The 25,723-nt window shown below is 35.0% G+C and overlaps 1 protein-coding gene across 1 annotated transcript in view; it reads left to right on the top strand.

Moving 5' to 3' along the window:
• The window catches only part of LOC123559865 (Golgi pH regulator A-like), a 31,490-nt gene extending 13,952 nt beyond the window's left edge, over positions 1 to 17,538 (top strand). Inside the window, exons 5-15 of the mRNA XM_045351982.2 lie at positions 464 to 574; positions 1,105 to 1,225; positions 3,569 to 3,649; positions 4,557 to 4,660; positions 7,351 to 7,439; positions 8,246 to 8,338; positions 8,755 to 8,850; positions 11,182 to 11,271; positions 12,691 to 12,756; positions 14,399 to 14,457; positions 14,852 to 17,538. Of these exons, the coding sequence (XP_045207917.1) occupies positions 464 to 574; positions 1,105 to 1,225; positions 3,569 to 3,649; positions 4,557 to 4,660; positions 7,351 to 7,439; positions 8,246 to 8,338; positions 8,755 to 8,850; positions 11,182 to 11,271; positions 12,691 to 12,756; positions 14,399 to 14,457; positions 14,852 to 14,996 (1,055 nt within the window). The 3' untranslated portion in view covers positions 14,997 to 17,538. The remainder of the gene's footprint in view (positions 1 to 463; positions 575 to 1,104; positions 1,226 to 3,568; positions 3,650 to 4,556; positions 4,661 to 7,350; positions 7,440 to 8,245; positions 8,339 to 8,754; positions 8,851 to 11,181; positions 11,272 to 12,690; positions 12,757 to 14,398; positions 14,458 to 14,851) is intronic.
• The last annotated feature ends 8,185 nt before the right edge of the window (positions 17,539 to 25,723 follow it).

Genomic DNA, 25,723 nt, shown 5'->3' with positions numbered 1-25,723 from the left:
TTTACACTGTAGAGGCCACATTTATGACCATATCTTAATGAAACTTTGTCAGAATGTTAATCTTGATGATCTTTAGGTCAAGTTTAAATCTGGGTCAGTTGGGGTCAAAAACTAGGTCACTAGGTCATATCAAAGGAAAACCTTGTTAACACTCTAGAGGCCACATTTATGACTGTATATTCATGAAACTTAGTCAGAATGTTAAACTTGATGATCTTTAGGTCAAGTTCGAATCTGGGTCATGTCGGGTCAAAAACTAGGTCACGGGGTCAAATCAAAGGAATGGCTAGTTAACACTTTAGAGGCCACATTTATGACCATATCTTAATGAAACTTGGTCAGAATGTTAATCTTAATGATCTTTAGGTCTGTAGGGCAGGTGAGCGATACAGGGCCTTCATGGCCCTCTTGTTTATTTTATTTGCCAGTAGACTAATACTGTCAGTGAATTTTGTTATTTCAGTGCCACCAAAGGGCCATGTACGAGTGACGTTAACGTTTGTCTCCTGGTGCGTGTTTCTATACTTCTTCTGGAAAATTGGAGATCCTTTCCCTATTCTTAGTCCTAAACATGGTCAGTATATTGTTAAACAGACAGAGTATCTGTTTAAAATTTCTGTGGAAACCACAGGCATTTGAAGCTCTATCAGTAAAAATATAATGTAGTGTTAGATCTCATGAGGCAATCATAGATCTCTGAAAGAGATCCTGTACTTTTTCATAGTATATGCAGTGGAGGGGATATGATAGTACATAATGTTATTGATAGATCTTAAAGTGCCTGTGGTGGATCCGTACATATATGTTGCAGATATAGAAATAAAATTTCATTGGAAAAAAAAACAGTATTCATTTTAGGCTTCCCTTGAAGAGAGGTTATGTTGTATGGCTTATGTTGTTCAACCTTTCTATCCATCCATAGATAATTTGGTTCCTGATCAATTACTAGGATATGTTTTGGGTTTGCCAAATTTTATAGAACTGAAAACTGTTTCAAATCTAGGAAAGTCACTTGTCAGGGTAACTTTAAAATTGTCAAAACAATTTATTAAAATTTGCAATAAAAGCAGGTGAAAAAGATGGTAAATAATTTGTATGTTACAGGTATATTTTCCATAGAGCAGTGTATAGGCCGTGTGGGTATCATAGGTGTAACTTTGATGGCTATATTATCTGGTTTTGGTGCAGTCAACTATCCATATACATCCATGTTCTGCTTCATCAGGTAAATCACAACTTTTATATAATTAATTGAGAAAAATCAAGTGATTGCAGCTTGGGAGGTCTGGAAAAGAAAAGATATTTAGCAGTGTATTTATCAACATTGCAGCTTCAAAATAACTTACACAACACAAAGATCTGACTTTAAAGTTTTGTTTGCAGAAATTCAATTATTCTAAAGGAGAAAAGTTTTGTAGCTGTTCTGTTATTAGTACTATTAATTTTTTTCTGTCTTATATTTTGTATTGTATAACATTATGTTATTGTCACAGATAATAACACCTCTTCCCTCCTTCACCCTTGAAAAAGAGAGGGTATATAATTATACGCCCAAAGGGACGTATTATGTTATGATGCCAGTGTCAGTCTGTCTGTTCATCCGTCTGTCTGTCTGTCCGTTACCAGTTTCTTGTCTGCTCTGTAACTCTTGAACTGCTTGAAGGATTTTGATGAAACTTGGCACAAATGTTCAACACATCAAGACAATGTGCAGGGTGCATGTTTCGAATGGCTAGCTTCAAGGTCAAGGTCACACTTAGTGGTCAAAGGTCATACCTTTGGGCGTATATTGTTTTGCATTGAGGTGCTTTTGTATAATATTGTATTGCTCAATGGTTGAAAGGTAGACCATTTATTTTCCAATAAATAAATAGAGAATGTGTTTCCTCATAATGTCAAATTCATAAGAAAGTAAGCTGTGATCGGTTGAATACTATTGTTTTGGTGGTTAGAAGGACTAAGATAAAGGTGACAGAGACCTTGAAACGCAAAACCGTTTCTGCTCAAAGACTGCTTTGGCCTACAGTCATCAAACTCCTTAGTGTGATTGTTTGTGGTTATAAGTTGAACCCTATTGAGTCAGTAGGTCAAAGGTCAGGATCACATTGACCTGAAGATTGCCTTTGATCATTAGATGACCCTATTTTGTTGGGAGTTAGACTAAGTAGGTCTGAGGTCAAGGTCATAGTGATCTCAGTACTGAAAATGAAACAGGGCATCATGGGGACATGTTGTACAAGCAGCTTATACTGGACTTCAAGGTATTGCTTGAAATTGTGCTCAAAGATGTAAATAAATCTTACAACACATTTCTTTAATGTGTACAAGTCCTGATATCTTCCAAGATCATTTCTTTCAAAATTAGCGCATTGGTTTTTCTAGATTTTATTTTCTGTGAGTATTCGTGTCTAGTGTACTTTGGTGTAAATATATCTTACTAGTTGTTACTTACTTACAAGAAATTTACTTTTGTCTTTCATATCAACAGTTTTTGTTAAGATTATTCAAAGAACCTAAAGCAAAATATACAGATAAATACACTTATTTATTAGCACTTTCACCTGTTTCATGTTTATTTGCAAGAATGTAGAAAACAGAACACAAAAGTCTGTTTACTTGAAGTAATTTGTGATAGGTTTCAACAAACAATAAAACATTCATAAAGTCTCTCAGTAAAAAATGCCCTTCCTTTTTATGCCCCCAAAATATTTAGGGAGCATTTAGATTTGCCCTTGTCTTTATGTCTCTCATACTCTAAGACAAGGGTCATGATTTAGCCAGAAATATGCATAAAGGCCTAAAAGTTTGTGTCTTATATCTCAAGAAGTATTAAACCTGGAGGCAAGAAATAGTGTAGCTATTCAGCAAGTGAAATTGTGGACTAGGGTTATTTTTGACATTTCACTCGGCCAGACCAGATTTATGGCCCTTGACTTTTCATGTTGCAGGTGTCTCAAAAAGTATTTGACCTTGAGTCATGAAACATTTTAGAATTTTATTCAGTACATTATGTACAGTTATGTACCTTTGGTTTGTTTGAGATTTTACTTTGCTAGAGCAGAGTAAAAAGTCACCATATGACCTAAAATTGTGTCGGTGCAACGTTAAACCCAACAAAAGAAAAAAGAAAAAAAGAGCAGAGTAAAGGCCGTTGACTTCGGAAAAATGCTTTAAAATTTGTGTTGTGTATAGCTCAACAAGAGCTCCACCTAATGGGGCATGGTATGCCTGCTTGCAAGCAGAATAGGACAGGGCAGTGAAAATGGACATTAGAAAAGGCAGTAAATTTGGAGGTGTGTGTGTGTGTGGGGTGGGTGGGGGGCAGAGAATGGGATGGGAGTGCAGGTTGTGGATGAGTGGTCTTAAAACACAATATTGAGAAACAAGAAACCTAACAGAAAATAAAAAAAAGGGATCCCTGTGACTTTGACCTGCGAGTCAATGACCATTAATCCAAAACAATTAAATTCCAATGAACAAGCTGAATTCCTGTTCATTTTATGTTCAAAATTGATATCTACGAATTCTGTTTTCATTAGCTAGATATTTTACTGATATATTGTTGCAGACATGTGACTGATGCAGAGATACAGGGTATAGAGAAAAGACTCATGCAGACCATGGATATGATCATGAACAAAAAAAGAAGGTATGCATGTTGCCAAGTTCTAACAGTTCAGTTGTCATGTTCCATAAATGCTCATGAAGTCTATTAGAGATATCTAACACCCATCTCTCACTGAAATGTTTTTTCTTCAGTTATTTACTGGGGCCTCCGTGGCCAAGTGGTTAAGGTCACTGACTTCAAATCACTTACCCCTCATCGATGTGGGTTCGAGCCTCACTTGGGGTGTTCAATTCTTCATGTGAGGAAGCCATCCAGCTGGCTTACGGAAGGTCGGTGGTTCTACCCAGGTGCCCGCTCATGATGAAATAATGCATGGAGGGGTACCTGGGGTCTTCCTCCAACGTCAAAGCTGGAAAGTCGCCATATGACCTGTAATCATGTTGGTGCGACATTACACCCAACAAGATAATAAATATTAGATATTTACTTCAAATGTGGAAAATCCTCATTAAATATATGTAATTTTACTAAATATATAAATAATGTATGTAGACCTACATTCATAATTAAATGTCATGCTCTAACAGTTGTTTGAGAACAAACAAAAAACTTCCAGATCTTTTTAATGACAGTTCACATTTATACAGAGTTCAGTACACATTTATACAGTGTTCAGTCCAATATGTATGAACTGTATGCTATTTTCAACCTAATGCATAGTACTTTTAATACATATAAATGTGTTAATTGTATGTTTACATTAACTGAATACAGTAATAGTTCATATTTCTAAGTATGAAATTTGGGTCTAGTATACCTTTAAATTGTTGCACAATGTATGGCATTATACGCCAGGGTATAGAATGATTATGTTACTCTAACAGTTATGCAGGATGCAGATGTATTATATCTGTGTCCTCAATTAAATGCATTGTTGTAATACACAGTGAGTCTCCTGATTTTGTAGTAAATGTATTAACTATTTCAGGATAGCCTTAGCAAAGAGGGAAAATCTTCGCTCTGCCAGTCAGAATATAGGAGGTGGTTTATGGGGCATGCTGAAAAATGTCACAGCTGGAGGGTCGTCTGAAAGTATCCTTATTATCTACACGGTATTGTAGAAAGCCCTTTTCATGATAAACATGTTCAAATGCGCTTTACATGTAAAGCAGCTTCTCAGGTCGCCAAATTCATTCTCTACTAGTAAAGACACAGTTATCTGACCAGAGTGACAGAGCAAGAGAAAGCCCCAAGAACATAGAGAGAGAGAGAAATCAATTTCATACAGGCCTATCCAATAAATTAGCCTAGCTCTTTTTGAATATACATACTTGTCTTTTAATGTGCACATTGTATAGCACTGATACACACAATGCCATTTTTATCTGGAAAGAACCAGTACTGGTGTTTTAGTAACTGCAGCCATAACTGTTTTAGCATACTGTAGTTATTGCTTACATCAGGTATTTAAATGTAAAATTGGGAATCAGTCAGGTTGCTTTGCTGGAAGTTAGTTTCTGGTAATGCCTGGAGGGACATTTACGTTATCTGCAACCATGAAAAGCTTTAATGTCTCTGTATGATGTTTGTGAGAAATTGGGTCATCTGGGGTCAAAAACTAGGTCACCAGGTCAGATCAAAGGAAAAGCTTGTTAACACTCTAGAGGTCACAATTTTGATCCAATCTTAATGAAGCTTGGTCAGAATGTTACCCTCAATAAATTCTTGGACAAGTTCGATATTGGGTCATCTGGGATCAAAAACTAGGTCACCAGGTCAAATGAAAGGAAAAGCTTGTTAACACTCTAGAGGTCAAAAGTTTGGCCTAATCTTAATGAAACTTGGTCAGAATGTTACCCTAAATAAAATCTTGGACGAGTTCGATATTGGGTCATCTAGGGTCAAAAACTAGGTCACCAGGTCAGATCAAAGGAAAAGCTTGTTAACTCTCTAGAGGTCACAATTTTGACCCAATCTTAATGAAACTTGTAGAGAATGTTACCCTAAATGAAATCTTGGATTAGTTTGATATTGGGTCATCTGGGATCAAAAACTAGGTCACCAAGTCAAATCAAATGAAAAGCTTGTTAACACTGTAGAGGTCACATTTATGACTTTATCTTCATGAAACATGGTCAGAATGTTAATCTTAAGGTCCAATTTGATTCTGGGTTATGTAGGGTCAAAAACTAGGTCACCAGGTCAAATCAAAGGAAAAGCTAGTAAATACTCTAGAGGTCACATTTATGGCCATATCTTAATGAAACTTGGTCAGAATGTTAATCTTGTTGATCCATAGGTCAAGTTCAAATCTGGATTAGTAGGGGTCAAAAACAAGGTCACCAGGTCAAATCAAAGGAAAAGCTTGTTAACACTCTAGAGGTCACAATTTTGGCCCAATCTTAATGAAACTTGGTCAGAATGTTACCCTAAATGAAATCTTGGATGAGTTTGATATTGGGTCATCTGGGATCAAAAAGTAGGTCACCAGGTCAAATGAAAGGAAAAGCTTGTTAACACTCTAGAGGTCAAAAGTTTGGCCTAATCTTAATGAAACTTGGTCAGAATGTTACCCTAAATAAAATCTTGGACGAGTTTGATATTGGGTCATCTAGGGTCAAAAACTAGGTCACCAGGTCAGATCAAAGGAAAAGCTTGTTAACTCTCTAGAGGTCACAATTTTGACCCAATCTTAATGAAACTTGTAGAGAATGTTACCCTAAATGAAATCTTGGATTAGTTTGATATTGGGTCATCTGGGATCAAAAACTAGGTCACCAGGTCAAATCAAATGAAAAGCTTGTTAACACTGTAGAGGTCACATTTATGACTTTATCTTCATGAAACATGGTCAGAATGTTAATCTTAAGGTCCAATTTGATTCTGGGTTATGTAGGGTCGGGTCAAAAACTAGGTCACCAGGTCAAATCAAAGGAAAAGCTAGTAAATACTCTAGAGGTCACATTTATGGCCATATCTTAATGAAACTTGGTCAGAATGTTAATCTTGTTGATCCATAGGTCAAGTTCAAATCTGGATTAGTAGGGGTCAAAAACAAGGTCACCAGGTCAAATCAAAGGAAAAGCTTGTTAACACTCTAGAGGTCACAATTTTGGCCCAATCTTAATGAAACTTGGTCAGAATGTTACCCTAAATGAAATCTTGGACGAGTTTGATATTGGATTATCTGGGGTTAAAAACTAGGTCACCAGGTCAGATCAAAGGAAAAGCTTGTTAACACTGTAGTGGCCACATTTATGACCATATCTTAATGAAACTTGGTCAGAATGTTAATCTTGATGATCTATAGGTCAAGTTCAAATCTGCATCAGGTGGGGTCAAAAATTAGGTCACTAGGTCAAATCAAAGGAAAAGCTTGTGAACACTCTAGAGGCCACATTTATGACTGTATCTTCATGAAACTTAATTAGGGTGTTAATCTTGATGATCTTTAGGTCAAGTTCGAATCTTTGTCGTGTGGGGTCAAAAACTAGGTCACCGGGTCAAATCAAAGGAAAAGCTATTTAACACTGTAGAGGCTACATTTATGACCATATCTTAATGAAACTTGGTCAGAATGTTTATCTTGATGATCTTTAGGTCAGTAGGTCAGGTGAGCAATACAGGGCCTTCATGGCCCTCTTGTTTTTGTTTATTGATACACATGTTTAAGGTCTAAAATAAAAAAGATGGAAATAGTTGTTCTTACAGTATCATTTTAGTAACTTATTGAAAAATAAGAGATTTGTACCTGCAGATTTATTCTTTAACCAGCATGTTAGATATAACACAGTTAAAGCAGGACACCGGTGCACTAGAGGAGTTAAGTCGACAACTGTTCCTAGAAAATGTTGATCTTCGTACTACACAGGTCTGCATGTTGTTTTCATTCATTTACATCATTGAACTTTTAAATCATTTAAACCTTAAGTTTTATGCAGTGAAAGTTATTTAATACAGAAAGTCTATTATTGTTGCCTCTCATATTTCATTCATTTAGTGCTTCATTATCTTGTAGACATGCAAAGAACTTGATTTTATTTAGATATCTGTACCAAACTGTAACAGAACATATCAACTGAAACATTTTTCTTTTTCAAATATAACGTGTAGAAAGTTTAAAAATGGTACACAGCAAGTGTGTTAAATCATGGTTGCATAAGAAAGCATATTTACGAACTTTGTCAATTGGTTATGACATTTATGAGGTAATTTATGAAAATGATATGAGTTCATGTTGTCTGCATACACTTAGATTTAAAGCATTATCATTTCTAACCCACTTGCTACCCCAAAAGCAAAACAAATTGCACATGTGCAGTACAATTTGAATGCTCTGATGGGAGGTAAGGTTGTTTTATTAACACAGGTAAAATATCTTTATGTGGTTTAATGTTTTAAGTAACCTGTCAACAAGTGTGTTTTAGTAAAAACAAGTATCCAGATAACACAGATGAAACAAATCTTGACTGACTTGTACGGAAACTGGTCCTGTCCGAATTCTGAACCTGTCCGTATACCAGTTCCTACTCAGCACAGTGTTTTGTATGGCTCAAAGATTCAAATAGATGGAGTTTTAGATGAAACCTGTGGAGAGTTAACTTTATTGCACCAATCTTCATTAGTTCTTACAATATATACAGCTGTTTTTGATAGTAAATCTTTTTTCCTTTGCAGGAGAGGATGGAATTTTCAAAAACATTTAAAGGAAAATATTTTAATTTTCTTGGCTACTTCTTCTCAGGATACTGTGTGTGGAAAATATTTATAGTAAGTTATTTATGATTTACAGTTATTTTGAATCAGTTAGGATTATTTTAATTGTTTAGCTATCAGGTGGTGTTTACAAGTCAAAATAATTTACTTGAACTGTCATAAAATACTGGCAGTAATGCTACAAACTAGGTGATATATTCGGATTTTTTTAGAGTGTGAGAATAGATTATACTAAAATGCTTCTAAATACCTGAGTATTGTAGGTCTTGTGCATTTTCAGATAATATCTTATATGTTTAAGCAAAAGCAATATATAATGGTACTTCATAAATTTTGAAGTAGCTTTACCCGGTAGTTGTTTATAAATATAGACAACAGTGTTTGCTTGAATGGATTAGATGCACAAATTATATATTGCCAAATTAGCTGGAAACAATAAACCATTTACAACACAATTTTCTCTTTTTCAGTCAACAGTAAATATAATATTTGACAGAGTAGGAAAAGTAGATCCTGTTACTCGAGGAATTGAGATAGCAGTTAACTACCTAGGCATACAGTTTGATGTAAGTAGATCGTGTTACTTGAGGTATTGAGATCTAGGCATACAGTTTGATGTAAGTAGATCGTGTTACTTGAGGTATTGAGATCTAGGCATACAGTTTGATGTAAGTAGATCGTGTTACTTGAGGTATTGAGATCTAGGCATACAGTTTGATGTAAGTAGATCCTGTTACTTGAGGTATTGAGATTTAGGCATACAGTTTGATGTAAGTAGATCCTGTTACTTGAGGTATTGAGACCTAGGCATACAGTTTGATGTAAGTAGATCGTGTTACTTGAGGTATTGAGATCTAGGCATACAGTTTGATGTAAGTAGATCCTGTTACTTGAGGTATTGAGATCTAGGCATACAGTTTGATGTATTAAAGTAGATCCTGTTACTCGAGGAATTGAGATAGCAGTCAACTACTTAGGCATACAGTTTGATGAATTAAAGTAGATCCTGTTACTTGAGGTATTGAGATCTAGGCATACAGTTTGATGTATTAAAGTAGATCCTGTTACTCGAGGAATTGAGATAGCAGTCAACTACTTAGGCATACAGTTTGATGTAAGTAGATCGTGTTACTTGAGGTATTGAGATCTAGGCATACAGTTTGATGTAAGTAGATCCTGTTACTTGAGGTATTGAGATCTAGGAATACAGTTTGATGTATTAAAGTAGATCCTGTTACTCGAGGAATTGAGATAGCAGTCAACTACTTAGGCATACAGTTTGATGTATTAAAGTAGATCCTGTTACTTGAGGTATTGAGATCTAGGCATACAGTTTGATGTATTAAAGTAGATCCTGTTACTCGAGGAATTGAGATAGCAGTCAACTACTTAGGCATACAGTTTGATGTATTAAAGTAGATCCTGTTACTTGAGGTATTGAGATCTAGGCATACAGTTTGATGTATTAAAGTAGATCCTGTTACTCGAGGAATTGAGATAGCAGTCAACTACTTAGGCATACAGTTTGATGAATTAAAGTAGATCCTGTTACTTGAGGTATTGAGATCTAGGCATACAGTTTGATGTATTAAAGTAGATCCTGTTACTCGAGGAATTGAGATAGCAGTCAACTACCTAGGCATACAGTTATGATGTAAGTAGATCTTGTTACTCGAGGAATTGAGATAGCAGTCAACTACCTAGGCATACAGTTTGATGTATTAACCTAGATCCTGTTACTTGAGGTATTGAGATCTAGGCATACAGTTTGATGTAAGCTTTCTACATTATAGAACTTGTCTTTCATGTGAGTTTGTGTATGCTATATATAATGTAAGGAAATAAGTTTCAGATTAAGGTCTAAGAATTTACATATAAGTAATTTTGTTGATAATTGTAAAACATTACAACACTTAGGCATTTGGTTACCCTCAGAAGGATAAGAAATTGAGACCAGGTAATACATTATTGAGACACCAGCCATGATGTGTATCAGATATATACAGATAGTTGTCAAGTTAAATATTTTCTGTATCAGATATAAAGAAGGTTGTAAAGTTAAATACTTCCCTTGTCAGATATACAGTCAGGAGGTTGTAAAGTATAATGCTTTTTAGGCCAGACCTATATAGAAAGTTGTGGGGGCCTCCCAGGCGGAGTGGTTAAGATAGCTGACTTAAAATCACTTGCCCCTCACCGATGTGGGTTCGAGCCTCACTTGGAGTGTAGAAGTCTTCATGTGAGGAAGCCATCTAGCTGACTTACTGAAAATCGGTGGTTCTACCCAGGAGCCTCTGGGGTCGTCCTCCACCATCAAAGCTGCAAAGTCACCATATGACCTATAATTGTTGCAGTGTGACGTTAAACCCAACAAAACTAACAAACAAATACAGAAGGTTGTAAAGTTAAATACTGTCCATGTCACATACCGGTAAACGGAAGAATGTAAAGTAAAATACTCTATATGTTGGATATACAGAAGTTTGTAAAGTTAAATACTTCCCATGTCAGATATACATAAGTTTGTAAAGTTAAATACTTCATATGTCAGATATACATAAGTTTGTAAAGTTAAATACTTCCCATGTCAGATATACATAAGTTTGTAAAGTTATATACTTCCCATGTCAGATATACATAAGTTTGTAAAGTTAAATACTTCCCATGTCAGATATACATAAGTTTGTAAAGTTAAATACTTCCCATGTTAGATATACAGAAGGTTGTAAAGTTAAATACTTCACATGTCAGATATACATAAGTTTGTAAAGTTAAATACTTCCCATGTCAGATATACATAAGTTTGTAAAGTTAAATACTTCCCATGTTAGATATACAGAAGGTTGTAAAGTGAACTACTTCCTGCGATATTTTGAATATAAATTTTCATATTTCAGGTAAAGTTTTGGTCCCAGCAGATATCATTTATTCTGATAGGAATTATTATTGTTACATCTATAAGAGGTCTTCTTATAACATTAACTAGGGTAAGTTCTGTATGTTTGTTAATAGTTTGCAAGATGTTGTACTAGTAGCAGTAGTTAGTAAAATGTCAGCAGAATCATTTTACTTCTCAAGAAAAAAACTGGAAATGGATCCTCCCTACCTGAATGCTCGATTTGACCAAAGCGCACAAAACATGACCTTTAGGGTTTGATTTTTATATGCCCGAAGGGGGTGTATTATGTTATGACGTCTGTCCGTCCATCCATTAGCAATTTCGCATCCGCTCTATAACTGTTGAACCCCTTGGAGGATTTGGAAGAAACTTGACACAAATGTTCAGCACATCGAGATGACTGCAGAGTCATGTTATGGATGGCTTCAAGATCAAGGTCACACTTAGGGGATCAGAGATACCTTCGGGTGTATATTACTCAGCATTGCGGTGCTCTTGTTTCAGTTATATAAAACATTTCACTAAAAATTGATAAATTTTGTCTTGGAGGGATTTTGTCAAACACTCAAGAAAACTTTTATAATGTACCTGAACATAAGTAATATTAAAATTATTGTTTGTTTGGTTTGGGTTAAACACAATTTTGCAAGAGTATTTCAGCTATATAACAGTAGTCTGTTACCATAAACAGTGCTCATCAACATTTTAAGTCTAAAATGAATACTTGGACATTAAAGTGAAAAATTTTCTTTCTGCTTTCTCGTTAAATTAGCACAGATGGTAACCAAACTTGGCTTGAATGTGTATTCTGCAGCTGCAGACAGTGCTGCAAAATTTTGATTAGACTAGTATACATTTACTGTAAATCAATTTATAGCATATTTATTATTGGCTGTTCTTAAGTGAGAGTTCCAGATTTTTAACGTTAATATGAGCCTAGGATTTTGTAACAGTACCACAAGCAACTGTAAACCTTCCCATAAGAACCCAAGGTTCGAGATGAATGACCTCAGACTATTGTATCTGTGAGAATGTTGCATTGCCAGGTGATCTAACTAGCATATTCTAAATGGACTACAGAGCTAATAGGATGGACCAATCTGTTACAGTCAAACTTTTTTCGTCAAACTCAGATTATATGTACTCCACCCTTTGCTCGAACCTGTCTTCAGGTCCCGGCAAAATCCCTGTAGAATGTGTTTTGTTCAATGGCTTGAACTATCGATAACTTGAACAAATTTTGCTGGTCCAGTTGAGTTTGAGCAAACAAAGTTTGACTGTATTATGATTCACACAACTTGTGATTGGAGTGCTTTCTGACAGAGAAAGCATCAATATATGCTATAGGGTGTACTGTTTCCTTTTAGTTTATGATATTCAGATCAAAGTGTGAGCTTAAAAAAATTATATGTGTTTAAATTTAATAAATGCTGATATCCATATTCTTCTTCTTCGTACGCATGCTAATATCCATATAAATATGAAGAAAATATTTTATTTTTTTCAGTTCTTCTATGCAATAGCTAGCAGCAAATCATCCAATATCATAGTGCTGTGTTTAGCCCAGATAATGGTATGTATCATAATTTTGCATGTACATCATACCACAAAACAGAAATGTTCATAGTCTTAAATAAAACATTGTTAGCTGCCCTGAATTGAAGGTCACTAGTATAGGTGATTGATTCAGTGTCCACAATTTACGTAAACATCTTGTCCTTTGAAACTGCTGGTGAGAATTATTTCAAACTTGGTCTGTATCATCCTGGCAATGTTCCCTGTTCAGTTTTGTTTAGATTGTTTCACTTGACCCATTTTATGGACCACTAGAGCTAAAAATAGAAAAACCTTTAATCTCTTGAATTTATTCAAATTGGGGCACTTGGCCATCTAAAGGGGACACAAAAGCAAAGAACAGAAATACCTTTAAATTACTCCTTCTCATGCATCTTGATGGATCTTCATCAAACTTGGTCTGTAGCATCATTATAAGGCCCTCTCCAACTTTTGTTATAATGGTGGCACTTGACCTCTTTTAGGGACTGCTAGAGGTAAAAAAAAAGAAATCCTTTGAAAGACATCTTCTCATGAACCACTTGATGGATCTTCATCAAACTTGAATTGCAGCATCATCGTAAGGTCCTCTTAAATTTATGCTATGGGTGTACTTGACCTGTTACGGGGGAAAACCCTTTAAACAATTCCTTTTTGTGAACCGCTTGTTTGATCTTCATGTAACTTGATCAGTAGCATCATTATAAGGTCATAATATGGTAGATATTATTCTATCTTTGTGCTTTTCCCCTTTTAGGAGCCTTTGGAGCTAAAGTTAGAAAAACATTTTAACAATTTCTTTTAATGAAACACTTGATGGATCTTAGCCAGACTTAGTATGTAGCATCATTATAAGGTCCTCTGGCAATTTTGATCAAATGGGGGAGCTTTGCCTCCTTAGTGGTGGCTAGAGCTAAAAATAGAAAAACCCTTAAAAGACTTCTTCCCATGAACCAATGGATGTATCTTCCTCAAACTTGATCTGTAACATCATTATAAGGTTCGCTCCATAATTTAATTAAATGGGGATGCTTGGCCCCTTTTAGGGGTCACTAGAGGTAAAAGTAGAAAAACCTTTAAATGATTTCTTCTCATGAACTACTCGATGGATTTTCATGGAATTTGGTCAGTAGCATCAGTGTAAGGTCTTCTCCCGAATTTGTTCAAATGGGGGCACTTGACCCCTTTAAAGGGCCACTAGTTTATACAAAACACAGTTGATACCATTCATGATTGTGTCAGACAAATATTCAAGGTAACTATTTATGAAATACCTGTTTTGTTGAGAGACTCATTTATGCCTATTCACTTAATGTACCAACAAGTATCATTGGTTAGTTTCATAATTATACGAGTATGGTTTGGTTTTTGTCTGCTGCTTTATGGCTTTTTCACTTTTGAAAAAAGAAAATATTGTAAATTTATATAATTTTATAAAAAATTTGCAGTTTTGGCCTGGGGGCTTAAATTCATGGATGTCAAAGTTAAAAAATAAAACATAGGAATTCTCTGTGTTCATTGGGATTTAATTTCTTAGACTGACATATCCATGAAGTCCACAAAAATTAGTACCCCATGAAAATTAATGACTCAACAGTATGTACTTTAACATAGTTTAAGGTATAAATAGAAAGTAACGACAGTTGTTTAATTCTTTTCAGGGAATGTATTTTGTATCATCAGTACTGTTAATGAGGATGAATATGCCACTGGAATACAGGTGAGTTGGCCTTTGAAATAATTTGTGAGTTGGCCTTTGAAACAATTTGTGAGTTGGCCTTTGAAATAATTTGTGAGTTGGCCTTTGAAATAATATGGCCAAGGACACGGTTGGCACAGACCTTGGAAATGTCCTTGAATTGTGTGAATGGCCTATACAAACTCAATATACACACATTTTGCAAGACTGTTATAACAGTTTTTTAAAAGGTAAAAAATGCCTATAAAATCATTTCAGAATGATATAGAAAAAAGTTTACAATGGTTGGAATAAAAAAATGTTGTGTTGTTATTGTTTTATTTCTCTTGAGGCAGACAATTTTTCAAGATCTATTGCAAACCATAGTATGTTGACTTCTGTATAAACCCCATGTCTATCAATATATATATTTCAGAACAATTATAACAGAAGTGCTTGGAGAATTACAGTTCAATTTTTATCATCGATGGTTTGATGTCATATTCCTGGTCAGTGCATTATCCAGTATAGGGTTCCTCTACATTGCACACAAACAGGCTGACACAGAGAGCATTAGCTAGTCATACAAAAGATGTCAATAACACATACATTCTCTTCTTTGCCATGCCAGTGTAAGAACAAAATCTGGACACAATTTGTTGAATGAAACTTACTTTTTACCATGAATAAGAACTGTCACACAGTTGCAATATTTGGCCTCGAGATTGTTATGGGGGTATTATAGATATTTAGATCATGTAGCCATTTTGAGGTCCCAGAAATATAAGGTTGTAACTGTTACTTACGACCATACATTTTTAGAAACTGCATTGTATTGTTTTACCCTTTTTACCAAGCCAAAATAACATTTTGTTATCCCCCGACGAAAGTCGAAAGATATAGTTTTGGCGTTGTCCGTCCGTCCTTCTGTCTGTCTTTCCATCCGTCCATCCGAAGCCATATCTAGGAAATGGTTGGGAATATTTATTTAAAACTTCATATACATGTTCACCACTATAAGTTCTTGCGGCCCGTCAAGTTTCAGTCAGTTTGCCCAAGTAACACAAGAGTTATGGCCCTTAGAAATTTCTAGTGTTAACTATATAGGGTACTATAAATATGGCAATTTCTGCATCATAATTTTTTATATATTTGACCTTGAACTATGAAACTTAAACAGAATTTAGATCACCATAATGTGGTTGTGTACACACAATTTCATTTGGATTTATATGTAAATTAAGAGTTATTGCCCTTTAATTGTATAAAAATCCACATATTTGTACATAACAAACTTACCATTTGGTAGAATTTCATTAAAGGTGGATAATCAGATTTTGGCTAAGTAACAGATTTGTTTTAAACTTTAACATCTGATCATTTACACTCATTTATGTTCAGTTAGCGCTTAATACAAGTTAGGTTTTCACTGGAGATATATTTAATAATTGGTTTTCCTATTGCAGTTGCCCAACCAAGATCGAGTTATTTTATCATAAGTATAAATGTGATAAACATACTTTACCTAAGAAAATGTATAACTAACCGATATATTGTATTATATTCGTAAAATAATTGCATTAACAATTACATATATAGATTGAATTCATTAGAAAGCAAGTTTGAAAAATTATTATTACCTCTCTTTGTCTATCTTGGTTGCGCAACCAAGATAGAATGGAAAAAAAGGAAATTCAGAAGCTACATGCAATTTAAAACCCACCTTTTGATTCAGATTGTTAAATATTTGGTATATCTATCCAATGCGAATGTAAAACTCGAAATTATATGGAAATAAAAAGAAATACCAAGCATTTTAAATATTTTCATATTAAAGGGGAGTAATTACAAATTTTTATGAAAATCAATAAAGTATACATTTCTAACAGGGATCTAACTCTAAGTAATGGGTATTTTTGTTTCTTAAATAAATCTCTAACAGAATATACAAAAAGTAAAAAATGTCACTAAATTTTGCTTAGATGTGATTGACCACCTTTAAATTTCTTTCATTCTTTTCCATGAAAATTTATTGTAAACATGTGAAGTTGTGTACCCACACCTGGTCACCCCCTTACCTTGATTACATCCCTCCCTATCCCCCTCCCCACCCCCCTCAAAAAAAAAAAAAATCATTTAAATTTTTTCAAACAAACTTCATATGCATGTTCACCACTATGAGGTTATGGGGCCCATCAAGTTTCAGACGGATTGCCCAAGTAACGCCAGAGTTATGGCCCTTACAAGTTTCCAGTGTTAACTATATAGGGTACTATAGATCTATATATATGGCAATTTCTGCATTATAACTTTTGATATATTTGACCTTGAACTATGAAACTTTAACAGAATTTAGCACTATAATGTGGTTGTGCACACACAATTTGGAATGGGTTTCTTTTGTAACTTTAGAGTTATTGCCCTTTAATTTTCTAAAAATCCACATATTTGTACATAATAAATTTACCATTTGGCAGAATTTCATTAAATTTCTTTCATTTTCTGTGAACATTTATTACAAACATATGAAGTTGCGCACCCACACCTGGTCACCCACTTGCCTTGGTCACACCACCTCCCCCCTCCAAAAAAAAAATATTTTTTTCATTTCTTATTTTAGATTTTTTTCAAACCTTCCATAATTATTTATCAACATGTCAACATGCAAGTTGTACGTACCATTCCCCCACCTCACTCCTCCACCCAGTCATGCATCCTCTGCTCCCCCACCCAACTTCACCCTTTTACCCTTTTTTTTTTCATTTTTAATTTTCCATCATTATTTATAATCAACATGTGAAATTTTGTTTCCTCTCCCGTTCCCCCGCACCCCCACCCCCTAAAAAAATAAATATATTAAGTTGAGACTGAACAAACCTTGTCCTCAGCCATGTTCAAGATATCTTACCTGTGTTCTCTTAAGAACATCTGTTCTTTTAAGTTCGAATGTACATGTTAAATAGCAACACCTGGTGCCAAACCACTCAAAGACAATATTTTGTTCCAGTTAAACTTCAAGCTCACATTTCAATTAACTGCATTTAATTTTAAAAGCTAAGCTTACTACAGTAAGCATATCCCATTCAAAATAAATTCTTTAGTCAGGATCAAAGTATCATACATTTATTATGTACTCTTTTATTAAACATTTGTTTTCTGTTAAATTGATTTTGACTAATGAAATTATTTGCTTCTTATTAACATCCTTAACTTTTTGCCGGATATATTTTTTTGCCATTCCTCACCACAAACCCTTTCGGCGGGGGATACCAATTCATCGAATTTACTTGTTAATATAAGGTTGTATCTGTTATTTACGACCTAGTTTTCGTTACGTTTTAGAAATATCTACAGAAAAAAGGTCGTATTTGCCACTTATAACCTTTTAATATTGCATATTATGTGATTCTGGATACAACGATTATATAGTAAATAGGATGTAAGTAACTGTTACAATGTTTAAGTCTTGACAAAGATGTATAAACACTTTCTTAATTATCATCAGCTTGATAAGTATATGACAATTAGTTCTTCCAATATTGCAAAGCTTTTATTATCAGGTTACTGTGAAATCATTAATATTCGTGGGGGACAGATTTTCGTGGATTTCATGGTTGAGTCAATCCACGAAATTTAATCCCAATGAACAAGTAAAATTCCCATTCATTTTATGTTCAAAAAGTTGAAATCCACAAATTCATATCCCCAAGAAATGCCATTTTGATCAAAACCACGAAAATTCATGCCCATGAAATTAAATGGTTTTACAGTATATGTATGCAAACAGTTTCGGTAAGAAATCTGAGAAACGAAACATATAGTTTTTTTTTTTCAGTTTTCCCAGTCATACTGTTTTTTCTCTTAGTACGACCTTTTATTTCTGGGATGTCGATTTATTTACAGTAGTGGGACTACAGCATTTGATCAGAACTTCATGTATGAATATTGAAAGTGTATCTGATAAGAGATTAGATGATACAGATTTTCCTTCCCATATTCAGCATCACCATTTCTGTGCCCCCCACTCCTACCAAATTGTTTTTGGGGGACACTTAGCTTTGCCTTTGTGTACTTGGTGTTTTAATTGTGCCAAACAGAGTTATGGCTCGCATACAGTGACAGGAGTGGGGGCACCATTGTCCTGTAGACACACATTGAGTTTTCAATATTGTAAATGCCTACTCTTTAATATATCTTTAAACAAATTTTATTATTGGTCAAATATTTGGTTCAATTGTTAATTTCAATTCATATTGCTTCACTGATTTTACTTGTATGATAATTTATCATTAAAAATCAAATATCCGAGAAAAAATATGCATATATAACTGCTATATAGAAATTTGAGTGGCTCAACCATGTCCTGATATCAGTCTTGAGCTGAGTGCAAAACTGTTTTAACAGTATATAAATAAAGAACAAGATACTAGTTTCACGTTCAGCCGTTTGAATGTTTTTAAGTTGCATCATGCCAGTAGGAAAACACTGACTTGCATTACTAATTTGTTATAACATCCAGTGGATTATTGTTTAGGGTTTGTAAATTATGCACTGTATTTATCTGTTATTTCATTGCCTTTTGTATCAATGGTATAAATGTTATATACAAGAGGCAAACTCACCTGTAAAGTTCTTGGTGTACCTGAAATTACCAGGGAATATTTACATACATGAAAATGAAACGGACTTGTCATTTTATAGAACTTTTAAATAATCTAACTTGGAACGTGAACATATTGGAGGTGTTCTGTGGTATCATATTTTGTATGTGTTCAAAATTCATGTATCAGTGATAATGTACACTTACTGAATAGCTTACTGATAGTCAAAACTATTGCCTAAGGTCTGAAGGAGAATGAACCCATTCAGTGTCATTGTATGACATCAGAAATCAGTCTTTAGTTACATATGTGCCCTCTAGTGCCTTCTATAATGCTCAGAGGGGCACTTTGGATCTTCCTCCACCACCAAAAGCTGAAAAGTTGCGACCACATAATCATGGTGTCTGTATGATGTTCATCTATTTCTTGTTGTTTTTTTTTTAACGCAACATTATTCTGTTTACGGATGTAAATTGCTTTACCTTAATTTATATTTTTTAGTTATGAGTTGGCTGAAAAGCATAATATTTTTAATGTCTTAAATACATGAAAACAGAATTTATATGTCAATCAGTTTATGTTAGTATTACATTTATACTTGTAAGTTGCCTAGTATCTAAACATAGCTTGCTACTGACTACAGCACATAGCAATATTTGGTTACAGGTGGAGAAAGATTGAATGCTGTCTTATCTTTTTTTTTTTCAAGGAAAAGTCCCATAAAATGCAAAAAAAAAAAAAAATCCAACATTCTGAATCAGACCATCTGCTAGAAATATTAATGAGCACCCTGGATAAAGGGCCACATTTTAATATGTGAAAAAAAAACAAGATTTTACAATTTGAAATTTCATGTTCACCTTAGCAATTTTTACAGTAAAATTATAATTACATAATATGCTGAATCTCTATTACAGCATTTTAGATAGAGGATAATACAACTGTATTACAATTGTAAATGGTTCATAAAATAAATACTCGAGTCACTTGATTAGTGTCCATTATACAGTCCAACAGGTTTTAAGCAGCTTAACAAGGGAGTTAACACAATCTGGCTGCTTAAGACATATTGAAATAGGAACAAAAAGTCAATCTGGGGAGTCAGCTGTATACTGTAAAAGCACATATTTTCGCTGGGTCAAAAGTTTGCGAATTTGAAATTTTGAGTATGTTCGCGAGGTTTAATATTGGCAAAATTGTAAAAATGGTATAATACTTGATTTTGAACGATACTAATGGTGAATATTTACGCAAGGATTAATTTTCACGAGATGTAGGGCCTCGCAAATATAGCGAAAATTTCTGCTTTTACAGTAAGACAAGGTGCTGCTAAGGCTGGTTCAGCTGTATAGTTTAATTATATTAATTTTTGCCAGTATTATTTGTAACATGACTTGTTTGGATAACTGGCTGTTAATGTAGAACTATCTGATAGTCATTTTATTAGCTCATCTGATTTTTTGAAAAAAAATGATGAGTTATTGTCATCACTTGAGCGGTTGTCGGCGTCGGCGTTGCCTGGTTAAGTTTTATGTTTAGGTCAGCTTTTCTCCTAAACTATCAAAGCTATTGCTTTGAAACTTGGAATACATGTTCACCATCATAAGCTGACCCAGTATAGCAAGAAACATAACTCCATCTTGCTTTTTGCAAGATTTATGGCCCCTTTTGTACTTAGAAAATATCAGATTTCTTGGTTAAGTTTTATGTTTAGGTCAACTTTTCTCCTAAACTATCAAAGCTATTGCTTTGAAACTTGGAATACTTGTTCACCATCATAAGCAGACCCTGTACATCAAGAAACATAACTCCATCTTGCTTTTTGCAAGATTTATTGCCCCTTTTGGACTTAGAAAATCAGTTTTCTTGGTTAAGTTTTATGTTTAGGTCAGCTTTTATCCTAAACTATCAAAGCTATTGCTTTAAAACTTGCAACACTTGTTCAACATCATAAGTTGACCCTGTACAGCAAGAAACATAACTCCATCCTGCTTTTTGCAAGATTTATGGCCCCTTTTGGACTTAGAAAATATCAGATTTCTTGGTTAAGTTTTATGTTTAGGTCAACTTTTTCTCTTAAACTATCAAAGCTATTGCTTTGAAACTTGCAACACTTGATGACCATCATAAGCTGACCCTGTACAGCAAGCAACATAACTCCATCCTGCTTTTTGCAATAATTATTGCCCCTTTTGGACTTAGAAAATCATTTTCTTGGTTGAGTATTATGTTTAAGTCAACTTTTCTCATAAACTATCAAAGCTATTGCTTTAAAACTTGCAACAGTTTTTCACCATCATAAGTGGACACTGAACATCAAGAAACATAACTCTATCCTGCTTTTTGCAAGAATGATGGCCCTTTTTAGACTTAGAAAATCATGGGTAGGACAATATTTCTATTACACAAAAAAATCAGATGAGCGTCAGCACCCTCAAGGCGGTGCTCTTGTTAAGACCAGTAATGGATAAATTTTGCATTTATTATATATATATGTGATGTATGAATGAACTTGCATTCAGTTTCTCTTGTTGAGGTTTGTCATTGTTCATTGTTATTTATTATACATGTATCATGCTGTGAAAATAAACTGCCACATTGCCATGAAATCTCTTGGTTGTCGTTCCGTGTACTAGTTGGTGAATTGATTCACTGCCATGAAATCTGTTATCGTTCCCTCTACCAGCACACCAACTGTCCTGTTGCCATGAAATGTTTTAGCAATCATTCCCTCTACTGGTAGATAAACCATGTAACTGCCATGGAATCTAATATTATCATTCCATGTAATTGCAGATAAATGGCAAACAGTCATGAATTGTTATCAAAGTACTTGCAAAACTGCCTTAGTGCAATGAAGTTTTTTAACATCATTCTTTATACTGGTACTATATAAGATAGCTATCATTCCGTGTTATGACAGATGAACTGCAGAACTGCCAGGAAACTTAAGTTATCAAGCATGTACTTGCAAAATTGCCATGAAATTTGTCATCGGGTATTGAAATGGTGTTGTCCGTCCGTGCGTCCGCAGCCATTTCTCAGTAACTAGCAGGTAGAATTTCATGAAACTTGACATAAACATGAACCAACATACTGTGATGATGCCCGTCAAGTTTTTTTTTGCTTGGTCAATTTCTCTTAGAGTTATTGCCCTTTATTGAAAAATGCCCAAAAATGTCTGTCCGCAGCCATTTCTCAGTAACAAGCAGGTAGAATTTCATGAAATTTGAAATAAAGATGAACCAACATACTGCGATGATGCCCATCAAGTTTTTTTTGGAATTGGTCAATTTCCCTTAGAGTTATTGCCCTTGATTTAGTGAACAAGAAATGTGTCCATGGGACACAGATGCCCCCACTACATGACATTAAAATGACAATTTTTTCCCAGGTCAGGGGCCAAAAATGACAATTTTTTCCCAGGTCAGGGGTCAGAACTCCTACAATACTGAATGAATCCGGATGCGAAACCCCAGGTGCACAACTGCACATGCTGACCAACATTCCTGTAAACTTTGGTGACTCTAGGTCAAATACTTTTGGAGCTACGCACGACACAACATTAAAATGACCCATTTTTAACTAAGTCAGTAGCTATAACTCCTACATGACTAAATGAATCCAGACGCGAAACCCCAGGTGCACAACTGCATATGCTGACCAACATTCCTGTAAACTTTGGTGATTCTAGGTCAAATACTTTTGGAGCTATGCGCGACACAACATTAAAATGACCAATTTTTTACTAAGTCAGGGGCCATAACTCCTACATGACTGGATGAATCCGGACACGAAACCCCAGGTGCACAACCGCACATGCTGACCAAGATTCCTGTAAACTTTGGTGACTCTAGGTCAAATACTTTTGGAGCTATGCGCGACACAACATTAAAATGACCAATTTTTTACTAGGTCAGGGGCCATAACTCCTACATGACTGGATGAATCCGGACGCGAAACCCCAGGTGCACAACTACACATGCTGACCAACATGCCTGTAAAGTTTTGTGACTCTAGGTCATACTTTTGGAGTTAGGCACGACACAACATTAAAATGACCAATTTTTACAAAGTAAGGGGCCATAACTTCTACATGACTGAATGAATCTGGACGCGAAATCCCAGATGCACAACTACACATGCTGACCAACATTCCTGTAAAGTTTTGTGACTCTACGTCAAATACTTTCAGAGCTACGCGCGACACAACATTTTCGGAAGGACGGACAGACGGATGGACAAGAGCAAATCTATATGCCCCCCCAAAGTGGTGGGGGCATAAAAATGCCCAAAAATGTCTGTCTGCAGCCATTTCTCAGTAACTATCAGGTAGAATTTCATAAAACTTGAAATAGACATGAACCAACATACTGCGGTGATGCCCCTCAATTTTTTTTTGTTTGGATTCAGTTTCCCTTAGAGTTATTGCCCTTTAATTGTTTAAAAAATCCACAGGTTTGTACATAACAAACCAACCAATTGGTAGAATTTCACTAAACCTTTCATTCTTTTCCATGAACATTTTTTATAAACATGTGAAGTTGTGTACCCACACCTGGTCACCACCTTGCCTTGGTCTCACCCCCTCCCCCCCCCAACCCGCCCTAAAAAAAAAAAAAAAAAAAATCATTCCTTTTCTGTTAAAATGATTTTGACTAATGAAATTATTTGCTTCTTAGTAACATCCTTAACTTTTTGCCAGGTATATTTTTTTGCCATTCCTCACCACAAACCCTTTCGGCAGGGGATACCAGTTCATTGAATTTGCTTATTAGTTAACATTTAATGCACTAGCATATAAAGTGCCATAATTTTTAAATAATGTAATCTTAAATAATTCCTTGCAATGGTAGTCAAAGGGCCATACTGCCATGGAATCTATAAGTGATCAGTTCAAGTAATGGTAGAGAAACTACCAAGAAATGGCCTTGTGGTAATTCCATGAACTAGGAGAAAAAGTGCTAGGAAATCTCTCAGTTATCATTCAGTAAATGATCTCTGTCAAAGTTATATCATATATCAGCTCATCATGGGGAGGGGCATTTGTCTTGTACAAAAAGCTCATTTATTTCAGCAAAATTTTCTCAAGATATAAGCTAGACTGGTCACAGTCATTACATTTGCCAGTCATAGTCTCTTCTCATATTTTATGTTAAATTACTTCGCTTCATAGTTATAACATGGTTACCTTTTCCTGCTCCTGAATTGATAATAAAGCCAGATATTCAACAGGGAGCAATCTATAAATGAATAATCTCCGACTAGGAAATATGAGTATATAAAAAATAAACTTATTATCAGACCAGTAGCTAGTCTAGATATAAGCTAGCTTTTAATGTTCAAAATTGAAATTGAACCAAGTAAAAAATTCTATGCCCAGCTTAAGGGCAGGTCACTCTGAATATATTGGTCCTATCTGACCTATAATACAAATTGATCAAAGTCTTATATAAATACACACTCTCAAAATAAGGTTAAGACTCTGGGAAGAAAATGAAATAATGGTATTAAAATGGAGAAATAAACACATTTTAGATAAATCAAGAGCAAAGATCTCCTGATCATCTAACCCGATATGGTCTGCAAATAAATTTGAGGGAGAACTTGTTAGAATAAAAATTCTGTCTAAATACCGCAAGAACTGAGAAAAGAATGAAGGTGCTCGTGTGTTAATCAGTAAAATAGAGCTTTCTGATGAAACAAAGAGCAAATATTTCTAGAGCTACTGGTCCAATCTGGCCTGACATACAACTTGCACAAGATCTGCTACGTATAACAAGAGGGCCATGAAGGCCCTGTATCGCTCACCTGGCCTATTGACCTAAAGATCATCAAGATTAACATTTTGACCAAGTTTCATTAAGATATGGTCGTAAATGTGGCCTCTACAGTGTTAAATAGCTTTTCCTTTGATTTGACCCGGTGACCTAGTTTTTGACCCCACATGACCCAGATTCGAACTTGACCTAAAGATCATCAAGATTAACATTCTGACTAAGTTTCATGAAGATACAGTCATAAATGTGGCCTCTAGAGTGTTAGAAGCTTTTCCTTTGATTTGACCTAGTGACCTAATTTTTGACCCCACCTGACCCAGATTTAAATTTGACCTATAGATCATCAAGCTTAACATTCTCACCAAGTTTCATTAAGATATGGTCATAAATGTGGCCTCTTCAGTGTAAACTAGCTTTTCCTTTGATTTGACCTGGTGACCTAGTTTTTGACCCTACGTGACCCATATTCAAACTGGACCTTGAGATTATCAAGATTAACATTCTGACCAAGTTTCATGAAGATACAGTCATAAATGTGGCCTCTATAGTGTTAACAAGCTTTTCCTTTGATTTGACCTGGTGATCTATTTTTTGACCCCAGATGACCCAATATCTAACTTATCCAAGACTTTATTGAGGGTAACATTCTGACTAAGTTTAATTAAGATTGGGCCAAAATTGTGACCTCTAGAGTGTTAACAAGCTTTTCCTTTGATTTGACCCGGTGACCTAGTTTTTGAACCCAGATGACCCAATATCGAATTCATCCAAGATTTTATCAAGGGTAACATTCTGACCAAGTTTCATTAAGATTGGGCCAAAATTGTGACCTCTAGAATGTTAACAAGCTTTTCCTTTGATTTGACCTGGTGACCTAGTTTTTTGTCAAATTGTTGACGACGGACGGACGACTGACAATGACGGACA

This window comes from Mercenaria mercenaria, chromosome 10 (assembly GCF_021730395.1).
Source record: "Mercenaria mercenaria strain notata chromosome 10, MADL_Memer_1, whole genome shotgun sequence".
NCBI lineage: Eukaryota > Metazoa > Mollusca > Bivalvia > Venerida > Veneridae > Mercenaria > Mercenaria mercenaria.
Note: the sequence above shows the minus strand (reverse complement) of the source record. Positions and strands in the feature narration are given on the sequence as shown.